This window comes from Tenrec ecaudatus, chromosome 9 (genome assembly GCF_050624435.1).
Source record: "Tenrec ecaudatus isolate mTenEca1 chromosome 9, mTenEca1.hap1, whole genome shotgun sequence".
NCBI classification, from domain to species: Eukaryota; Metazoa; Chordata; class Mammalia; order Afrosoricida; family Tenrecidae; genus Tenrec; species Tenrec ecaudatus.
The window spans coordinates 51,677,875-51,695,736 of NC_134538.1; the positions used below are offsets into that span (position 1 = coordinate 51,677,875).

Consider the following 17,862-nt stretch of genomic DNA (forward strand, 5'->3'; position numbering starts at 1 on the left):
AGTTAGGACTATTGTAAAGCCTGCCCTACACTAAACAGGAAGCGGACTCAATTCTCCCAAGGATGGAGGCCCACAGAGGTGCAATGCAGAGAAACGGGCCAAAGGAAGTAGGGAAAGGCCTACTCGTCTTTGAAAGGCCATGGGTTATCTCCTTCCCACCTGAGCTGCCCAGCTAGGGGATCCAGAGGTCCCTAAAAGATGCTGCTCCCAGATTCTGCTCCCAGGGTGCTCCTGGGAGAGGCCATGCCCAGAAAGACAAAGCATCCCCTCACTCTGGTCCCATGGAGAACCCCACTCAGTGTTCCCTCTTCTGTGCCCTCTGTCCCCACCCTGTGGGCATATCCAGTTACAGACACAGGCTCGGGCACCACCTGAAATGCCCTGGGACTGACCCAAGCTCTCCTCCTTCCCCGCAGAGAGCTGGGGTCCAGGTGATTCCGAGATGCACATAATTAGTCCTGCAGTCCCTCCTCCTACAGCGCTTGATTCCTGGTCTCATTCACAGCTGGTACCTAGTCCATTTCTGCTCAGAATCCAGTATCCCCTAATACCTAGCACTCCCAGGGAGGCACAAGTATCGCACCCCCTTCTCCCGGATCCTCTCCCCCGAGAAAGCGCTGAGACTGGCTTTTCAAAGCCAAGCCGCACAAACTCGCTGTCTTGCCTGCCTGGCATGGCTTCCTCCTCATTTTGGTGACCACACCCTGATTTCCCTGCTGAATCACCTCTCCCTGATGCTTGGGTGAAGGTCCTTTAAGTGGGGAGGTTAGCCTAACACCTTTGAGTGGTGACTTGGTCAGGTAGGCAGGGGGCCGCCGCTGAGCTATGAGCGCTGGCCAGGGATATTTGCAAGGACCATGGAGAAAAAATATGTTCTTTTGCCTGTGCTGCTAAGGTGGTAGCACCGCAGTCCGCAGCTGCTAGCGGAAGACCCCTGTAGTCACCTGGGGCGCGTCTGTAGGATCCAGCTCTTGAGAGAGAAGCCACAGTGAGAGATGCCGAAGACAGAGCTCTGGCAGCAGGTTTGATCCCCCGGCTCCTCTGCACCTGAAACAAGGAACCCTTTCCCGTGCTGTGGATCAACAGACGTCCCTTCTCGGTGCAGCCAGGCTGTGCTGGGAGTCTGTGGCTTTAACACGGGCTGGCTCCACAGTGGCTCTTTCATATGAACAGGGAGGCCTACGGGAGGAATGTGCTGGCTCGCTTGGATGAGTCGCCTAGGGTCCTCAGCACCCCTACAATTTGGAAGTTCAATCACCTCAAGGTATTGGGAACGGAGAGATTTTCCAGGCTGACATTCAGAGTTACTCCTCTGGAAATGGCGGATTCCTTTTGCCCACCTGCCAAAGTTATGTCTTTGAATGGAGAGGAGTTCTTCTGCCTGTGAGCCTTCCACTCATTTAGTTCAACTCAACTCACCTGCAAGCCCCTTGCCACTTTGAATCTTGGGGGAGAGGTGCACTTTCTGCACTACACTGTTCCCCATAGGAACAGGGCTCAGCAGGGCCTTGGGCTCAGGGCTGTGTGCTGTGCACTTTGGTACTATCCCAAACTTGCATCAGTTCTTGGTTCCTCGCCGCTAAACTCCCATGACTTCTCGGACTGGTGAACTAAGTCATATACTAGGGCTGTGGGCAAGAAAAAAGAATCAACATCTCATTAGAGCTTCGAGGTCCTCAGGGATTGTCTGGGCTGAGACCCAGAGAATGAGAGTCTGAGAAGCCAGGATCTTTCCAAGGTCACACATCGAAAATCAGAAAACAAGGCACCCAGCTCCCTTTCCCGAAGCCAGTCTGCTCTGCCTTACTGATGCTGGGTGAGCGCTACACAACCTCTCCCAACATCAGTACGTCCCAGTTTTCACTCGCAGGCGCATCAGATAACGCATTAGCATAGTCCACCCCATTCCATTATGCTTCAAAGGAAATTCGTTATGGTTGTTTTTCAGTTCTGAGCTCAAGTGTAGAAAGCTTCAGGATCCTTTGGTCAGTAGTGGAACTTTCTCATCATTGCTCAGACTGATACAGATACACACACACACACACACACACACACACGCTCAATGGCATTCAAGTGTCAGTGATTGCCGGTACCCACTGTCATCTTTACCAACACATCAATACACAATACACAAGCACATTCAGGTGCACATGTACACATCAAACATAATCTTTTAAATGATTTTTTCTCACTGCTTCCCAGAACGGTAAAAATCTTGCATCACGTATCCTGGGGGGGGGTGTCTTTTGTCTCCCAAACCATTTTATGAGGAGCTCATCCCGACGCTATACCACTCCCCAGTTCGGTCACACCGAGTAGTGTTGTCCAGTGGCTGCCACAGTCAGTTTCAGAACAGTCTCTTTCTTCTTGAGCTGCGGGATGGCCCCCTGATGCTCACCTGGGACCATGCTCCTGGTGAAGTGACTTCGGTAAGATTAGATCTCAACAGCATTTGAGGGGGTTTATATGCTTTCTGGTCCACCCTTTGTCACCACCTCTCCACTTAAGGGAAATCTTGACTTCCACAAAAAACTCCATCATCACATGACATTATCTTAGCTACTGCAACTCTGTGTAGGCATCGCTGTCCTTGGACCACCCCCCAAGCCAGCCTCAGAGTCTACAGGCTCCACTGTCGTTAGGCTTCGTGCTCCCTCCTGTAACATCATCCACACAAGCCCTGCTTCCACCCTCTGCCCATTCAGTATAGTAGACTCCTCCGATTTCATGATTGAAGTATTGGCTCATTGAAGTAATGGTGAGTCATTGACTCCCTGTGGATTTCTGAGATTGTAACTACTGATGGGAGTAGAAAGCCCAGTCTTTCTCCCGCAGAGGTGCTGGTGGATTCAAACTGCCGACCATTCAGATCACAGCCCAATGCACAACCACTACACCGCCAGGGCTCTGATCAGGGCTCACAAATGGAAATTCCTCTGAGGCCCTATTTCTAGTCTGTCAGGCCTTGCCTGGCTCTCCCCTCTACCTACCATCATCCGGATCACCACTGTCATTATGGGCCTGAAACCAACAAGCCCAGACACAGACAGGGGCTTAAGACACTGGTCCAAAATCTGGAAGGCTACAAGTCATTCTTGAGATTAGAACGTGGTGAGTCACCACTAAACCCACCCTTCAGCGGTTCTGAAATCCATCTCTCTCTCACCCTGTCCTGAGCCTCGGGGGATTCAGCCGGGCTGCACAGCATAGTCTGGGTATCAGCCGGGCTGCAGTCCGCTCTTCCAAGCTCCCCCTAACCAGACCAACACGTCTTCAAGGTCTGTGTCCCAGAAGATTGACACCACCTTCTCTCTGGTTCTCAGCGATCGGCTCAGTCCGCTCTTTGGCTCTAAGATAAAGTCACCCCTCCCCAGGACCCTATGGTTCTTCTGAGGAGGAGTCAAAGCAAGGCCTCAGGGGTGGGGGGGGGGGTGTTGGCCGGTTGTCTTCGCTGAGTGTTCCCAGGCATCATGCAAGACTGTCTCTACTGCACCAGCCGTGGTGGCCCTGGCTCCTCACTCTCCATGCGCAGCCCCAGGACATCTCTTCCTAAATAGGGCTCACACTGCCCCTTTAAATACTGCCCGCCACAACTAAGAATTCAAATGGGCAGAAATGTCCACCCAACTCTGGTGAGGCCCTTAGCTAAGCCTTTGGCCTTAGCCTGCCCTGCCTGCCCTGGACCATCATTTCTGCTGCCACCTGCCCCAGCAGTGTCTCTTGACCATGTTTCAAAATCCACATCCCGTGGTTGAATGTGTATCAAAGTCTGGGAAACAGCGCTTTCCAAAGAAGGTCATTTCAGCTGTTACCCCAACACTTCCGGGCTGGTTTCTCGTGCTCTCCTTCTAGGTATTTATTATTTATAATAAATAAATCTTTTTTAATAGATAAATGAATAAAAATAAATCTTTTTATTTATCTATAAAAAGCTATGTCCTTGTGAGGTTTCGGGGTAGCATTCTCTATGTTCCACACGGGATAGGGGTACACAGCACTTCGTTGGCTGCTTCTCTTTCACTACTGGTGCTCTGCAGGCACTTAGATCTTGCTTCCAGGTCACGTGCTACACATGAGCTGACACACAGCGGTGACTGCACAACCCTGCGCCCCACCACCACCTCCACACTATCCTTACCCCCTCTCTCCTACAGTAAAGCACCCTTCACCGGCAGCGAGCAAAGTTAGCATTTTGACACACTGGTAATTTTGTCAGTTAAGACAACAGCCGAGCCAGGCTTAGGATGCACAGAGCAGCATGTCGATCTAGTTATTCATCAGACTTCTGCTGGGTACATACGACAAGGAAGGCACCGAGGGGGACCTCAGAAGCCAGCGGGAACGTCAGGCAGCACGGTCAACACAGACACACACGACACTCGTGGGACAGCCACCTCGGCTAGCATGCTTCTTTAGAAAATGCAAACGTTAGGGCACCCTTAGCCTGGCATTGGCTTAGCCATGATTTCATTGGCAAGCAGGACTAGCTCAGGCCCATAAAGTTACATGTGGCTCAACCAAGCCACACATGAATGCGCAACACGCACACGCCTCCAATATCCACGAGCAACGTTGGCCCACTTTGTGCTCAGAGCTGTGCCCTCCTCTGGCATCTACAACGCTCCTCTGGCCTCCGTGCAGGCTCCTCTCACAGTAGGGTCCAAGGGCAACCCTCGTAAGACCCTCTTCCACAGCACACCTGTGCGCCTTTCCCCGAGGCAGATCCTGTGCGCATGGCAGTAGTTATGTCGCCCTTAACCATCTGACATGTGTAAACCCACACTGACAAGTTCAGACAGCTCCTGGTCTTGTTTCTTCTTGTATGTGTCACTCACAGGAATGTGAGTATTGTCTTCCCAACATCCGTCATTCCCATCAGCCCCGAGGTTTCTATTTCATAATTCTGTATTGGAATGTAAGTGTGGGGTTATTCCACTTTATTGAAATATTTCCATAAAGAGATTGTTCTCTTACCGACACTGACTGGGGTCTAGGAGTGAATGCCTATGATCAGGAGGCTGTGCTAAGGGCATTGCAGAGCATGTAGACGTGGTGCAGATATCAACACTGGCTCCTGGTGACCGTGACCCACTCAATGCATTGGGGTGGGGAGTGGATCACACAGGTGACAGAGTAAAGGAAGCCTTTGCAAATGCCGAGGAAGAAGGCACCCTTTATTTCACCTGCTTAAATTTACCTGCAGCCGCCAGGCCTTTTGACCGCAAGACGTTCTGGTCGCTCTAGTCAACCAGCCACTGAGAGGGCGTTCCACTGACCTGTCATCGAGTTCTCGGAGGTGCAGAGCTGCTCCCTCAGTTTCTCCACGTCGTCGGGGTGCACCTGATCATAGAGGGTGCTGCCAAACCACTCCGACTGGGGCTGGTTCAGCACGGGCGTGACGGAGTCAGACACGTAAATCACCCGCCCTGTCTCGGCTGCCACCACAAACAGAAATCCGTCCGCCGCTTCGAGGATGAGATGCTTCAGCTCCTGGGAAGGAAAGATGACAATAAGGGACACCGCACTGACCAACGAAGGCCAGGTCGGCTTTCTAATTCGCAAGCTTCACGCTTGCCTCACACACATGGGCTGGGACCCCAACCGCAGCAGAAACTCTGTTTGTTTGTTTTTGTTGTGTTTTAACTGGAAGGTGGGTTCAGAAAAACTCCCCAAGCTGGCAGCACCCCTACGTGACAGCCAGGCTGCTGTGGTGGTTAGCCCCACCTTAACTGGCCCTCGCAGGAAGAGCGGGGATTTCCTGAGCCGGGTCATCAGAACACAAGGCGGTTACCAGAAGGTTCTGGGCTTCCATGAAGCGAGGACAGCCTTGTTCACATACCCAAACCACGGTCCTGTCTCTGGAGGACAAGCACCCCGCACACAGTGGGTAAGCATTTTCTTATTGTGCATACTCTGTTCAAAGGTTATCTTATGCAGAAGCCCCCTCTGGAAAACAGATGAAAGCCCAGCTGAGTGGAAGCAAAATCTTGGGTGTCTGGATCCCCCAGTCCCGATGGGGGCCCAAAGAGAACATGGCCGTAGGAATCCGCAAGCCCGCTGGCTGGGGAACTCATTTAGAAGGGGATCGCACAAGCTTTTCTAAAGCACCGTTTCTTTAACTCATTTCCGTTACATTGCCTTCTGCTGGTCCATGTCTCCTAGACTTGAGCTGCTTCAGAGGGTTGGCTCAGCACCTTTATTTTCAGTACTATGAGGATCTCCCCAATAGTAGAAGCTGTAAAATAAGACCCCGGGATTCCTGGGGAGGCAGCGAATCTCTGACATGAAGGAAAATAAATGGAGGCTGCGTGGCTTCCCTTCAGCACCCTAAACTCACTGCCCTCCAGTTGATTCCAACTCTGGGTAACTTCATAGTTCCGGTGATTCCGTTTTCATATGGTCCTCTGGACAAATATCTGTCCCTGGAAGGTCATTTGGGCCAGAGCTTCACTCTCACCATGGACCCCTCATTCCATGAGCCTCCTCCTCCGTTTTCATCTCCTGGGAGAGAATCACTCCTGAGCCAGCCCGGGGCCCTGAGCCCACAGCCGCCCTTGGCTCCTCTCTCCAGAGAAACCAACAAGGATGCAAAGACCTTCGTGTGATGCTTTCATTGAGCCATGAAGCTTAGAGCAAGGGACTCAGCATCCCCGGCTTTTGTTTCTGTTAAGGAGTTGGTGGGAGGTTAAGCAAGAGCCTTCATGTAAGGGCCAGGCACTCAGTAGGGGCTCAATAGATGGCATTTCTCTTGTCCTTATCCAAGTCACTGAGAGAAATATGTGCAAGAGCCTTATGATTTGGGCAACTGCCATCTCTTCCCATCTCACACTCCTTACCTACTTAAAGGTAAAGGGATCCACTGCACATATTGGCTTGCAAGTGGTTTTGTGAAGTTCAGAGAAAACAGGTGTTCCAGTTACATAATCTCCTGCCGATTTGAGTGAAGGAGCGGAATCTGGTCTATCAATCGGGTCATAGCCAATGAGGTCTCTGGGTGGGCATGGCCTTCTCCTGAGGATGCTGGGAATTCCTGTCTCCCTCCCTTAAGGCAGGACACACACTCTCTCTGCTTCACCTTCCTGTTGACAAGCCAGATAGAGCTATGCTGATGGCAGCAAGAGCCCTGGCGTGGGAGGAGCTACATGGAGACCCACACCAGCACTGAGATGCTTCCACCACCACTGGATCCACAAGACTTTCCACCCACTGGCCTATGATCTTCCTGCGTTTGGCATTCATTGCATGTGCTGGGTGCATCTGAAGAGGAATTTCTAGACTGGTATTGGACATAAGGGCTAATATCAGACATATGGATTTAATCTAGACTGGGCTGGGATGCTTTCCTAATCTACAATTACTCTTTAATATAAAACTCTCTCTTACACACATATGAATGTCCCTGGATTTGTTTCTCTAGTCAACCCAGACAAACACAACAGGACAAAAACCCTTTACTAACCTTGGCAGGTTATAGGTACTTAATAACTTTCCAGCTGGTCAACCCCCAAACCCAAACCTGTGACCATCAAGTCATTTCGAATTCAGAATGAACCCACAGGACTGAAAAGGGTATCCAAGGCTCACTGTGTTTCCAAGGCTGTCTATCTCTATGGCAGCAGACTGCCACGTGTTTCTGCCACGGAGCAGCTGGTGGATTCAAACCGCTGACCTTTCCACTTAACCACTGCACCACCAAAACGTACTTTCCCACCTGGTTACCTAGTAGCTCTCCGGTTTGTTCAAATACTTCCAGCCTCCTGGTAAGCATCCTGCACTCACTGCTTTCCTGATTCCTCCTTGCCAGCACAGCAGGTGCGGCTACCCCCTGCACTCCTGTGCACAGAGGGGAAGCGAGACCTGAAGCCCGGGCTCTGTTACCACCGAGCTCCAGGTCCCGCCAGGGCAGACATGACTGAAAGTGCTGTTGTGATTAGATCTGCTGCCATCCCTTTCATCATGGTAAAAATCTGCATGGCCCAGTGTATAAGGATTGTATTTTGTACTGATTTCTTACTGTGCTTCTTGGCACTACACTAAGCATATTGTTCATATTATATCTATATAATATAATATGTATAGTATAATGCCCATAGAAAAATATGGAGGCCTGGATCTGCTCACCTAGTCAAGGGAGGAGAAGTTACCTCTGGGCTGGCTACAGAGGATCCCTTATCATGAAATCGGCTCGTCCTGTCTGCAAAAATCCCCTGGTTATGGCAGAGGCAAGATGCCCTCCTTTTCTGGTGTCTTTGGTTTGCTCCAATTAATTATGCTGCCATTAGGCAGAATGCATGATGCTTTCCAATTCCTGATCTCTCTCTCGTTTACAATAAATACAAGTTCTTTTGTTTGACCAAGGGTGTGAGGGGCGATGCTGGGAGAGTGGAGGGTGAGTGGGTTGGAAAGGGGGAACTGATTTCAAGGATCCACATGTGACCTCCTCCCTGGGAGAGAGACGGCAGAGAAGTGGGGGAAGGGAGACTCCGGATAGGGCAAGATATGACAAAATAACGATGTATAAATTACCAAGGGCACATGAGGGAGGGGGGAGCGGGGAGGGAGGGAAAAAAAAAAGAGGACCTGATGCAAAGGGCTTAAGTGGAGAGCAAATGCTTTGAGAATGATTGGGGCAGGGAATGTATGGATGTGCTTTATACAATTGATGTATGTATACGTATGGATTGTGATAAGAGTTGTATGAGTCCCTAAAAAAAGGTAAAAAAAAAAGAGGAGAAAAAAAGAAAATGATTACGGCAAAGAATGTACAGATGTGCTTTATACAATTGATGTATGTATATGTATGGACTGTGATAAGAGTTGTATGAGCCCCTAATAAATTGTTTTTAAAAAAAAAGAAAGAAAAGCAAAAATCAGGCAACATGAAGATCTGAGACACGCTTTTTTGAAGAGGCCATCCCGACGGACACTAGAATTTAGCCCCATTTTCCTGGGCACATGATTTCACCTTGGGCCATGCCATCCTCTCACACCCCACCCCACCCCACCCCACCCCCATCTAACAGGACAGTATCAGGGTAGACAGGCAGAGTGAGGCATAGGGTACCTGCTCGGTCAGGAACGAAGGCTTGTATGCACCATCCGTAGACTTGTTCCCTGTGCCCCGCATGGACTTCATGTGAGAGACGGCCATGCGGAGGATGGTGAGCTTGTCCGGCTTCCGGGCCAGCGCGCTACACGTGGGGACCATGTCCGAGAGCTCGGTGATGTACTGGGTCATCTTGTTCCGCCTGCGCCTTTCGATCTCACTGTGATTCTCTCTTCCCAGAAAGCACAGGATTGGGGGTGGGAGGGAAGAGAGAAGTATCAGACTGGGGCTTATTATCCAGTGTCAACACCGTGACTCAGGGACCCACTTAGAACATCGGGGCGCTTGACCGCCTATGAGGCGGAGCTGGCCTTCAGATGCCTGTGTGGTAGCACAAGCAAACGCACTGCCATTGAGTCCATTGACTCACAGCGACCCTGTGGGGCAGGGCAGAGCTGCCCCTGTGAGTGCTCGAGGCTGTAAACTTCATCTCTCCCCTTGGTGGGTTCCAAAGGCTGGCGTTGCAGGCAGTAGCCCAATGTGCAACCCGCTTTGCCCTGGCTCCTTTGGTGGCCAGCAAGGTGTTTATAAAGCCTCTGGCTCCGAAGATTCCCTGTACTCTCCCTGTGGCCCGTGTACCTATGCACTGTTGATGCATCATCAAGAATCGAAGCATAACACTTGAGCAGCTGACGTTAACCCTATCTGCTTCCAGAAGAATCCTTCCATGCATGCAAACCTCCACCTACGCACACGCAGGCACGCATACAAACATCGCTCCTGTCTGCTTTCAGACAGGGACGCCTTGGGAGCCTTGGTGCTCTGACACCATGAAGCAGAATGAAATGCCACAAATTCAGGTTGCACACAGTTGTGAATGCGCCTCTGTTCTAAGCCCAGCACGCTTTCCGCAGCAGAGTGCGCTCCTGGCTTATTAAACCGCCAAGAGCCAACTCTGAGGGGAGGGAGTGGAAATGGCCGTGAGGAAGCACTGAGCTTGATCCCTGCAGTGTGCTGTGATGAAGAACTAGCAGAGGGGCTGACAGAACATTTCCAACTTTGGTTGACACCTTCGGGCTTGAACGGAGAGCAGCGGAGGGACCCCATTCGGCAGCATTAGGGCCAAGCCGTGGCCGTGTTGTAGGCATTCAGGTGCCAGCCTTGCTCAAGTAACGAGAGCCACACTGCTGGCAAGAAAGCACTGACGTGGGCCGCACTGCCTGCAACCACCCGAATCAACCAGGCTCCCACGTCGGTGGAGCAGAGTGCCTGTCATGCTCAGTACATGCCAGGCACCTGTGCAAAGACCCCCTGTGAACACTCAAACCTCAGGGAAGTGAGACCGGGGTCATGGTCACCAAAGGAGCTGACCCGGCCCGTAGAGGGAGCACCTTCTAGATGACAGCGCTGAGCCAGGCGCGCCAAGGGGCAGAGTAATGCCCGGTCCCCGTGCATGCGCAGCAGGGCTGAGTTGGAAGGAGTTTGGAGGGCAGGGCCCTGGAGGCTGAGCCCAGCAGGGTGCGAGATGACAACCCTCGGAGCTGGCTCGCTGACACTGCTCACGGAGCGGTCACCACGGGGTGGGGACAGGTCCCCATTCTCCTCCAGGAGAGTCAGCTTTCAGGAAATGGACAAAGCTGTCTGCTGGGGGCGGGGGAGGACAGAGGCAACCCAAGGAAGGGAGAGGACAGTTACTGAGAGGGAGGGGCAGTGGTGACAAAAGGAGGGAGGTGGTTTGGGAATCCTGGATTCTATGGTGGACGCAGGAATCGTTTCCTCATCGGAAAAGCGTAGGACCCAGTGTGTCCCCTCCGCCCGGCAGACGCCACGTGACAGACTTCCACCTGGCCTCCTGCTCAGAGCAGCTCCCCTAGGCTAGGTGGCGCCCCATACCTAGAGTCTGAATTCCTCAGCCTGACTGTGGAGACCATCCTCATCACGTGTGCCCCACCTACTCCATCCCACTGGACCCAAATGGATAGTGGACCTGGACCACGTCCACTTATCTTCACCTGCAACCCAGTGCAGTGGAGTCGATGCTGACCCACAGCACCCCTCCGGAAGGTTTCCAAGACCATACATCAAACCAAAACCAAACTCACTGCCTTCGAGTTGAGGAAGGTCCTTAGGAACCCTGTGAGAGATGGCAGAACTTGGTCCTGTGGGTTTCTGAGACCTATTTACAGAAGTAGAAAGCCTCATCTATCTCTCCCCGAGTGGCTGGTGCTTTAGAACTGCTGACCTTGCGGTTAGCAGCCCCACGAGTGAGCGCTAGGCCACCAGCACTCCTTACGGGAACAGCCTCGTGTTTCTCCTATGGAGCACCTGGTGGGTTTGAGCCCAAATCCTTGTGGTTTGCAGCCTTATGCCTAATCACTCACTTCCAAACCCAAACAATCAAACTCACTGCCACAGACTCACAGCGACTGCAGGACCAGGTACCGCTGCCCCGAGACATTCTGACACTGTAACTGTTTATGGGAATAGAAAGCCCCGTCTTTCTTCCCACAGGGCGGCTGGTGGTTTCAAACTTCAGACCTTACGATCACAGCCTGGTGTCTGGTGGAGCAGGGGTTATGAGTTGGGCTGCTGACCACCAGGTCGACAGTTCAAAACCACCAGCTGCTCCTCGGGAGAAAGACGGAGCTTTTCTATGCCTAGAAACAGTGAGAGTCTTGAAAACTCACAGTGGCCGTGCTAGCCTGTCCCGTGGGGTTGCTCTGAGTCGGCGTCCACTCGATGGCAGCGAGCACCATTCACTCGAGCACTCCAAAAGTTCTTTGCTGTCCTCAGACCTGGCTTTGTGTCAAACCTCCTGGGAGGGCCTCTGGATTCTCTCCCGCCTTCCCTGCACACACAGCTCAGGGTGGCATGCCACCAGTTTGCAGCTCATGGCGCATACCTTGAGGTGCCTCCCTTCCCCCGGCCCATCCTCTCCAGCCGGTCTTCACGTAGCCACACTGACTTTTCCAAAAACATAAATGTTACCCTTCACTGAGTGCAGGGCGCCCCAGGCCCTGCCATCAGGGTCACACGAACCCCTCAGCTCCTTCCCAGACACCTGTTCTAGTGCACGCCCAGCGTCTGACTCAACTTTCTAAAAGTTTCTATTATACTGCCACAGACCTTCTTGCTTTGTACCTATGCCATGGGGGAGGAAGTGGGGCTGCTGTACGAGGTTCTCAGCCAGACGTCGAAAACAATTCCGTCACTGCACGCGGCTCCTGGGCTCAGGTACGTGAAGATGAGAACACCAGGGCATCTGATTACAAGGCACTGCCTTCACTAACGAGCCCAGGGAAACGTTCCGGCTGCTTTATAATACAGGACTGCAAGGGTTAACAGCGGAAAATCCAAATGACAGAGGGTTGTCAGCGATCTAGCAACGAGCTTGATAAATGCGTAGGGCGGCTGCTGGACTCACAGAGGCACAAGGGAGCCTGTGTGTCTGTCTGGAGGGAAAGGAGATATGGGGTTCACTCCCTAGGGGTCCTGTTGGGGGGAGGATAGGGAAAGTCCTATAAGACACCAGGCTTGGTCAAGTGAGGGACAGTGAGACAGAAGGAGCCCCTTGACAAGGTGGGCCGACCCAGGAGCTGTCACACTGGACTCACGTAAGAACTGCCGTGTGGACGATGGCGTCGCACCTGGGGGGTTCCTTCTGTGTCACGTGGGGTGGCTAGGAGTCAGAACCGACACGATGGAACCTCCTCAGGGAAAGACTATTGAGGAGGCGGGTAGCGCCGTCCTATTCCACAGACCCTCTGCGGGGCCAGGAGGACCCAGAGCCGGGCCTCGGGAGATGACCATGGGAAAGGAAAGTTCAGGAACGCGGAGGTGCCACCGCACCCCGACAAGGACCTCTCCGTGGAATCCGTCCATCTTGATGAAGAAGAGGGAAAGGAGTTCAACAAAATCACAATCAAGCCCATCTTTCACTTTTTTTGGGGGGGGGTGTCAATTTCCCCATCTCCTACAGGAGAGGAACCTGAGCCCCAGTCCAAGTAAGCAAATGAGCGAGCAGGCGCCCTGTGCGGGCAGACCCGAGACTCCGGGGCACTGTGAAGGGGCAGGGAGGCCCTGTGCTGGCGCTGGGGTGGGCTGCGGCCCGAGAGGCAGCTCACAGACATGCAGGGGAGCCAAGGGTGATTTGATGGCCTCTTCTCCCTGCTGTGCTAAGTGATCCAGAGGACAGTGGTGTGATGGGGACACATCCCAAGGCAGGAGAAGGGCATTTTAGCTGAGACCTGAGCAAACGTCTCAGGGAAATGACTAGGAAGCCCAAGGCCCCAAGCCACTGAATGGCCCTGACTCAGGCCAGAGGCGAAGAGTTGTGTCTGTTGGCTGATGTCAAGGTGACAGTACACTGTCAGAGACAGCCTGGCTGACTACTCAGTCATGGGGCCCATCTGAAAAGCCGGCACTAGGAACAGTGTGCCGGTGGCTCTGAAGTGTTCCTCCTGCCCGTTTACGGTGCAGACAGACACGCATGGTGCGGGCTCGCCCCGCTCTTAGAGAGAAAGGTGGCTGACGAAACCCAAAGGGCCAAACTGGCTATCCTCTCTGCATCGCAAGCACTTGGAGCATCTTCCTACTTAGGAATGAACTGACTGGCCCTCCAAGCGAAGATGCAGGAACTAAGAATGCTGGCCAGAGACCCCCCCCCCTTCGGATTCTGCTGAGGAAAAATCGGGGCAGGGCCCGCCTCCCTTGCATACCACCATCCTTATCGACGGGGATTTGATCACCATGCCTCTAACCGAAACGAAGTGGGGAACTCAGACGGAAAGACGAAAATAAACGCAGCCCACAGCATGGAAAGTCGGGAGGGAGGAAGGAAGGAATGCACACAAGCGCAAAGGCCACACGGACCACAAGCGAAAGGACCCGACTGGGCGTGGTCAGATGCAAAGGTCAACGCTGATGGTTGTCAGTGTTTGCCCTCTTAGGTAACTTGAGAAGGTCACCAGCTTCACGTGACCAAGAAACAACAGCGAACAGCCCACTGCTGTTGACACTGACCCCTGGTGACCTCATGTGTGCGAGGAGGGGAGAACCTGTGTTCTCCATGGGGCTGTCGCCGGCGCTTCCCTCTGCGGGGCCACTGGCTTGGCTCCAAGAGCCCATGGCCAGCCTCTGCGTCAGAAGTCCAGTGCAAGCCTTGAACTCCTTTAACATGTAAGAGGTGGTTTGGGACTGATGCCTCTGGGGGCTGTCACCTCACTAGGGAACAGGCGGGCGAGCCACCCAGTGAATGGGGCCTTGGGAAGATCCCTTAGAGCTGTTTTTTTGCAGACTGAGAGAAGGGGTCCCTAAACCCATCAACCTGGCTCACTGGCCTAGGTCTAGAACCAAGAGGCCAGGTCAACCAGAGGCAATCATATTTAAGGCCTATGGGGGGATGAAAATGAGCCTTTTTGTCAGGAGGCCCAAGCACTAGAATCGAATCCATGATAACAGACATGGGAAATTCTTGGAAGGTTCTGGGTGTTTCAGCAGAGCCAGAAAGACCCAAACCCCAACCCCTGCTGTCAAGTTGATTCCAGCTCCCGGTGACCCTCCTGGTTTTCGGGGCTGTACATCTTTGTGGAAAGAGGTGGCCACATCTTCTCCTGCAGAGCAGCTGGCGCGTTTGAATGACCAACCTTTCTGCGAGCCACCGAGCGTGTAAGCCACGGCACCACCAGCGTTAGGACGCAGCAAAATCCGGCTGATTAGATGCAGCGACACTAACTAAAGGTTTGGGAGTGTATGCTTGGTTGTTCCCGTTCCAGAACTAATGTTGAAAAGAAAAAAGTTACACGGTTTCCGCCTTTTGTTTTAAGGAAGCATACCACATACACACACATGCGTGCATATATACCTATATGTAAATCACATGAAGCGTGATCTCTAATCCTTGTAAGTGACAGCTCTAGGAAGTCAGCTCTCCCAACAATGAATCCAATCAAAACCCCACTGTCCCCGGGTGGTAGCAGACCGCAGCTGCGGGATCATCCACCCAGAGGATTGTTACAGTAGGTGCCCCTAGCACGGTGTGTCAAACAGGTTGCTGAGGTTGCAGGCTGGACGGGATGGGCATGGACTTGACCTTTCAGATTCACCAAGGTCCTCCACTACCAGCTTCCTGGAAGGCTGGCCTTCAGAGGCACCCTTCCTGGTCTCCCCGCGATCAAGGGTTGATCACCACTACCAGGGCGATGGGGTTATCAGGGAAGATGCTAGGCTGAGTGCTCTGAACTGAAGCTTCTCTCTCCAGCGCTGGTCTGGGAAGAAAGGCCTGCCCCACAGCCCACCCCGCACTGCCGCTGTGTCCACGAGGTCCCTCCTTTGTGGCTTGCACGCCCCTCTTCTCCACCCTCTGGGCTCCTGATCACGGCATCCTTCATCCGCTGGCTGCCCATCGGCAGGGGCCTTCTGCCCAACACCTTCAACCACCTCGTGCGTGCAGCGGCACCCCCCCCCCCCCCGCCACCTCTTGCAGCTTCTCCAACGGCCTACCCTCCTCCCTGCGAGCTCCAACAGCAGCTGCCGTGGACGGGGCTTCTCTCTGGTTGATCACAGCATTCTTCGCTCCCTCACACAGACCCCCAAAAGTAGAACTCTTCTCTGACCACGCACCCAGGGGCAGCCTGGGGCGTCCTCCCTTTCCTCCCAGCTCTGGACTTCACTCTGCTCCATCTGCAGTTGGGCCGATCACTGACCTCTTCTCTTCCCCTTCTCGGCAGCACCTTACCCGCCTCAACCCCTGTCTGGACCATGCGCGGGTGGGTCCATAAGGGACAGAGGCATATGGGGTTGTCCAATGAGACTCACTCTGATGGGCCAGTCTGAGACAAGGTATACCAGATGGTGATGATTTCTGCCTAGGGGGCTGGCACTTGCTTTCCGAAATCACAATTTGGGACATGACACTTAGATATTTGAATTTGGGGGCCCCTGGAGTACCAAGGAAAACTGACTGAACAGACATCAGGGGACAGAAATGATGGCATGGCACCAAGTTGGACTGAGTCGCCAACTGCCCTGGGTGCTAAAGCCACCCAGCCCTCCCCTGAGGGGGCTCCGGACCGAGGGTTAAGTGGAGGGGCAGGAAGCAGGTCTGCACAAACCATGCTCTCACCCCTCCCCTGGGTGACAACCGCTGGCAAGGAGGAAGGCACCAGGATTGATCGTTCACTCCCCCAACTCTGCGCAGCTCCAAGACACCTCTCTGCTGGCAGGTCCATCAGTAACCAATGGTGACAGAGGAATGCACATCCCCCGATAAATAGCCATGCGTGGTGAAAGGACAGTTCATCTTCCTCTCTTGTCCGCCGCACATGGGGAGAAGATGTGGTCCACAGAAGCCTACGGTGGAGCTCGGAGTGTGTGAAATCCGACTCGCTGACAGGCTTACAAGACAGCTGCCCAGGGACTAGGACGTCTGCTTCTTCGTGACTGGCTCTAACACAAGGAGCCCTTTGAGTGCCTGCGATGGGATTTCATCACAGACACTGATCTTCGATGTCAAGCAAATGTCCCGCTTCCTCTCACTTCCTCTTTATGTCCCGAGACCCTGGGCAGCAGCATTTCCTGGGCCGAACATGGTATGGAATGTTATCAGCAGGGAAATTTTGATACAGAAGAATCACAAGCCATTGGTTCTTTGTGAAGAGAGGCTGTGTAAAGCGAGAGCACACGAGGACTGGGAGACACGCAGCCTCGTTTCCGGGCTAGCTCAGCTTCAGGAACAGAGCGCTCCCCGAGATGACAAATGGGTCTTAAGAACCGGGGGGACAGGCAAGCTGGATTCTGTCTGCACTGAGGGAAAAACAATACAAGTGCTTGTCATTGAAACCTGTGTCTTGCTCAGATTAGAAACTCTAGGGTCGATAAGAGATCAAACTGTTCCAATCTCCTATCTCCTCTTTCCCCCGGGGACCGGTGATGAAAGGAGGGGTTCTGAGGGTCAGAGTTTATCCAATGACAAGGAATTGACTCTGGGCCTGGAGGTCAGGAATCCCTGTAAAGCTACAAGGTGAGTATTTCTCTGGGATTTATGAGAACATGTGTTTAATTCAGAAGCACCCTTGGATAGAAGGAACCGTAACTGAAGCCAAAGTGTTGTTGGTTATGTTGCTGTGCAGGGGGCTTGATGTGGACATTCCTCCTTCTAAAGACCCAAGACTTTAAATTCAAGTTCTGGCCCACATAGACAGGAGGACCATGCTCACTTGTGATAGGCTTACAAGTTCATTAGCAACCAAGAATTAAGGAAAGCTTGCATGATGAGGACCAATGTCAAGGCAGACCCTTATGTATGTGAACTAAGCACAGACGGGCCTCTTGCTAGAACTGACTGGATAATTTGTGCATTCCTGCCAATGTCACCAAGGAGCCCTGGTGGCGCTGTTGGGTAAGCGTTGTAACTGCTAACCCCACGGCCGGTGGTTCAAACCTACCAGCAGCTCAGCGGAACAAAGCAGAGGCTGTCTGCGCCCATAAAGATATACAGCCTCAGAAACTTGTATTGGTCACTGAGTTGGAAGTGACTCAACAGCAGTGAGCTTGGTTTGGTTTGGGCCAATGTCAACAACCTTCTTAAAGAAAGAGTCCTGGGGATGGGTCTAATTTATTTCATCTGTAGCTCATGTCTAGGTCACCATCAGCATCCATACCGCAGTATCGTTTGTTCAAGGAGATGATCTGTACTGAAGACATCCCTACAGAACCCAGCGAAAGCTGCTGCCCTGTGGCCAGATTAGGAACTCGACATCAAGCTGTAGATCCTGCATCCAGAACAGCCACCCAGGTTCCTCGCATTTCTCCCTGTT

At 52.8% G+C, this 17,862-nt stretch overlaps 1 protein-coding gene across 2 annotated transcripts in view; it reads right to left on the reverse strand.

The window, feature by feature from the left end:
* Nucleotides 1-17,862, reverse strand: part of ARNT2 (aryl hydrocarbon receptor nuclear translocator 2) — a 227,260-nt gene that overhangs the window by 137,057 nt on the left and 72,341 nt on the right. For both annotated transcript variants that reach the window (XM_075558077.1, XM_075558076.1), the window contains exons 4-5: nucleotides 9,065-9,278; nucleotides 5,277-5,490 (exon numbers count right to left, since the gene is read on the reverse strand). In XM_075558077.1, the coding sequence (XP_075414192.1) occupies nucleotides 5,277-5,490; nucleotides 9,065-9,278 (428 nt within the window). The remainder of the gene's footprint in view (nucleotides 1-5,276; nucleotides 5,491-9,064; nucleotides 9,279-17,862) is intronic.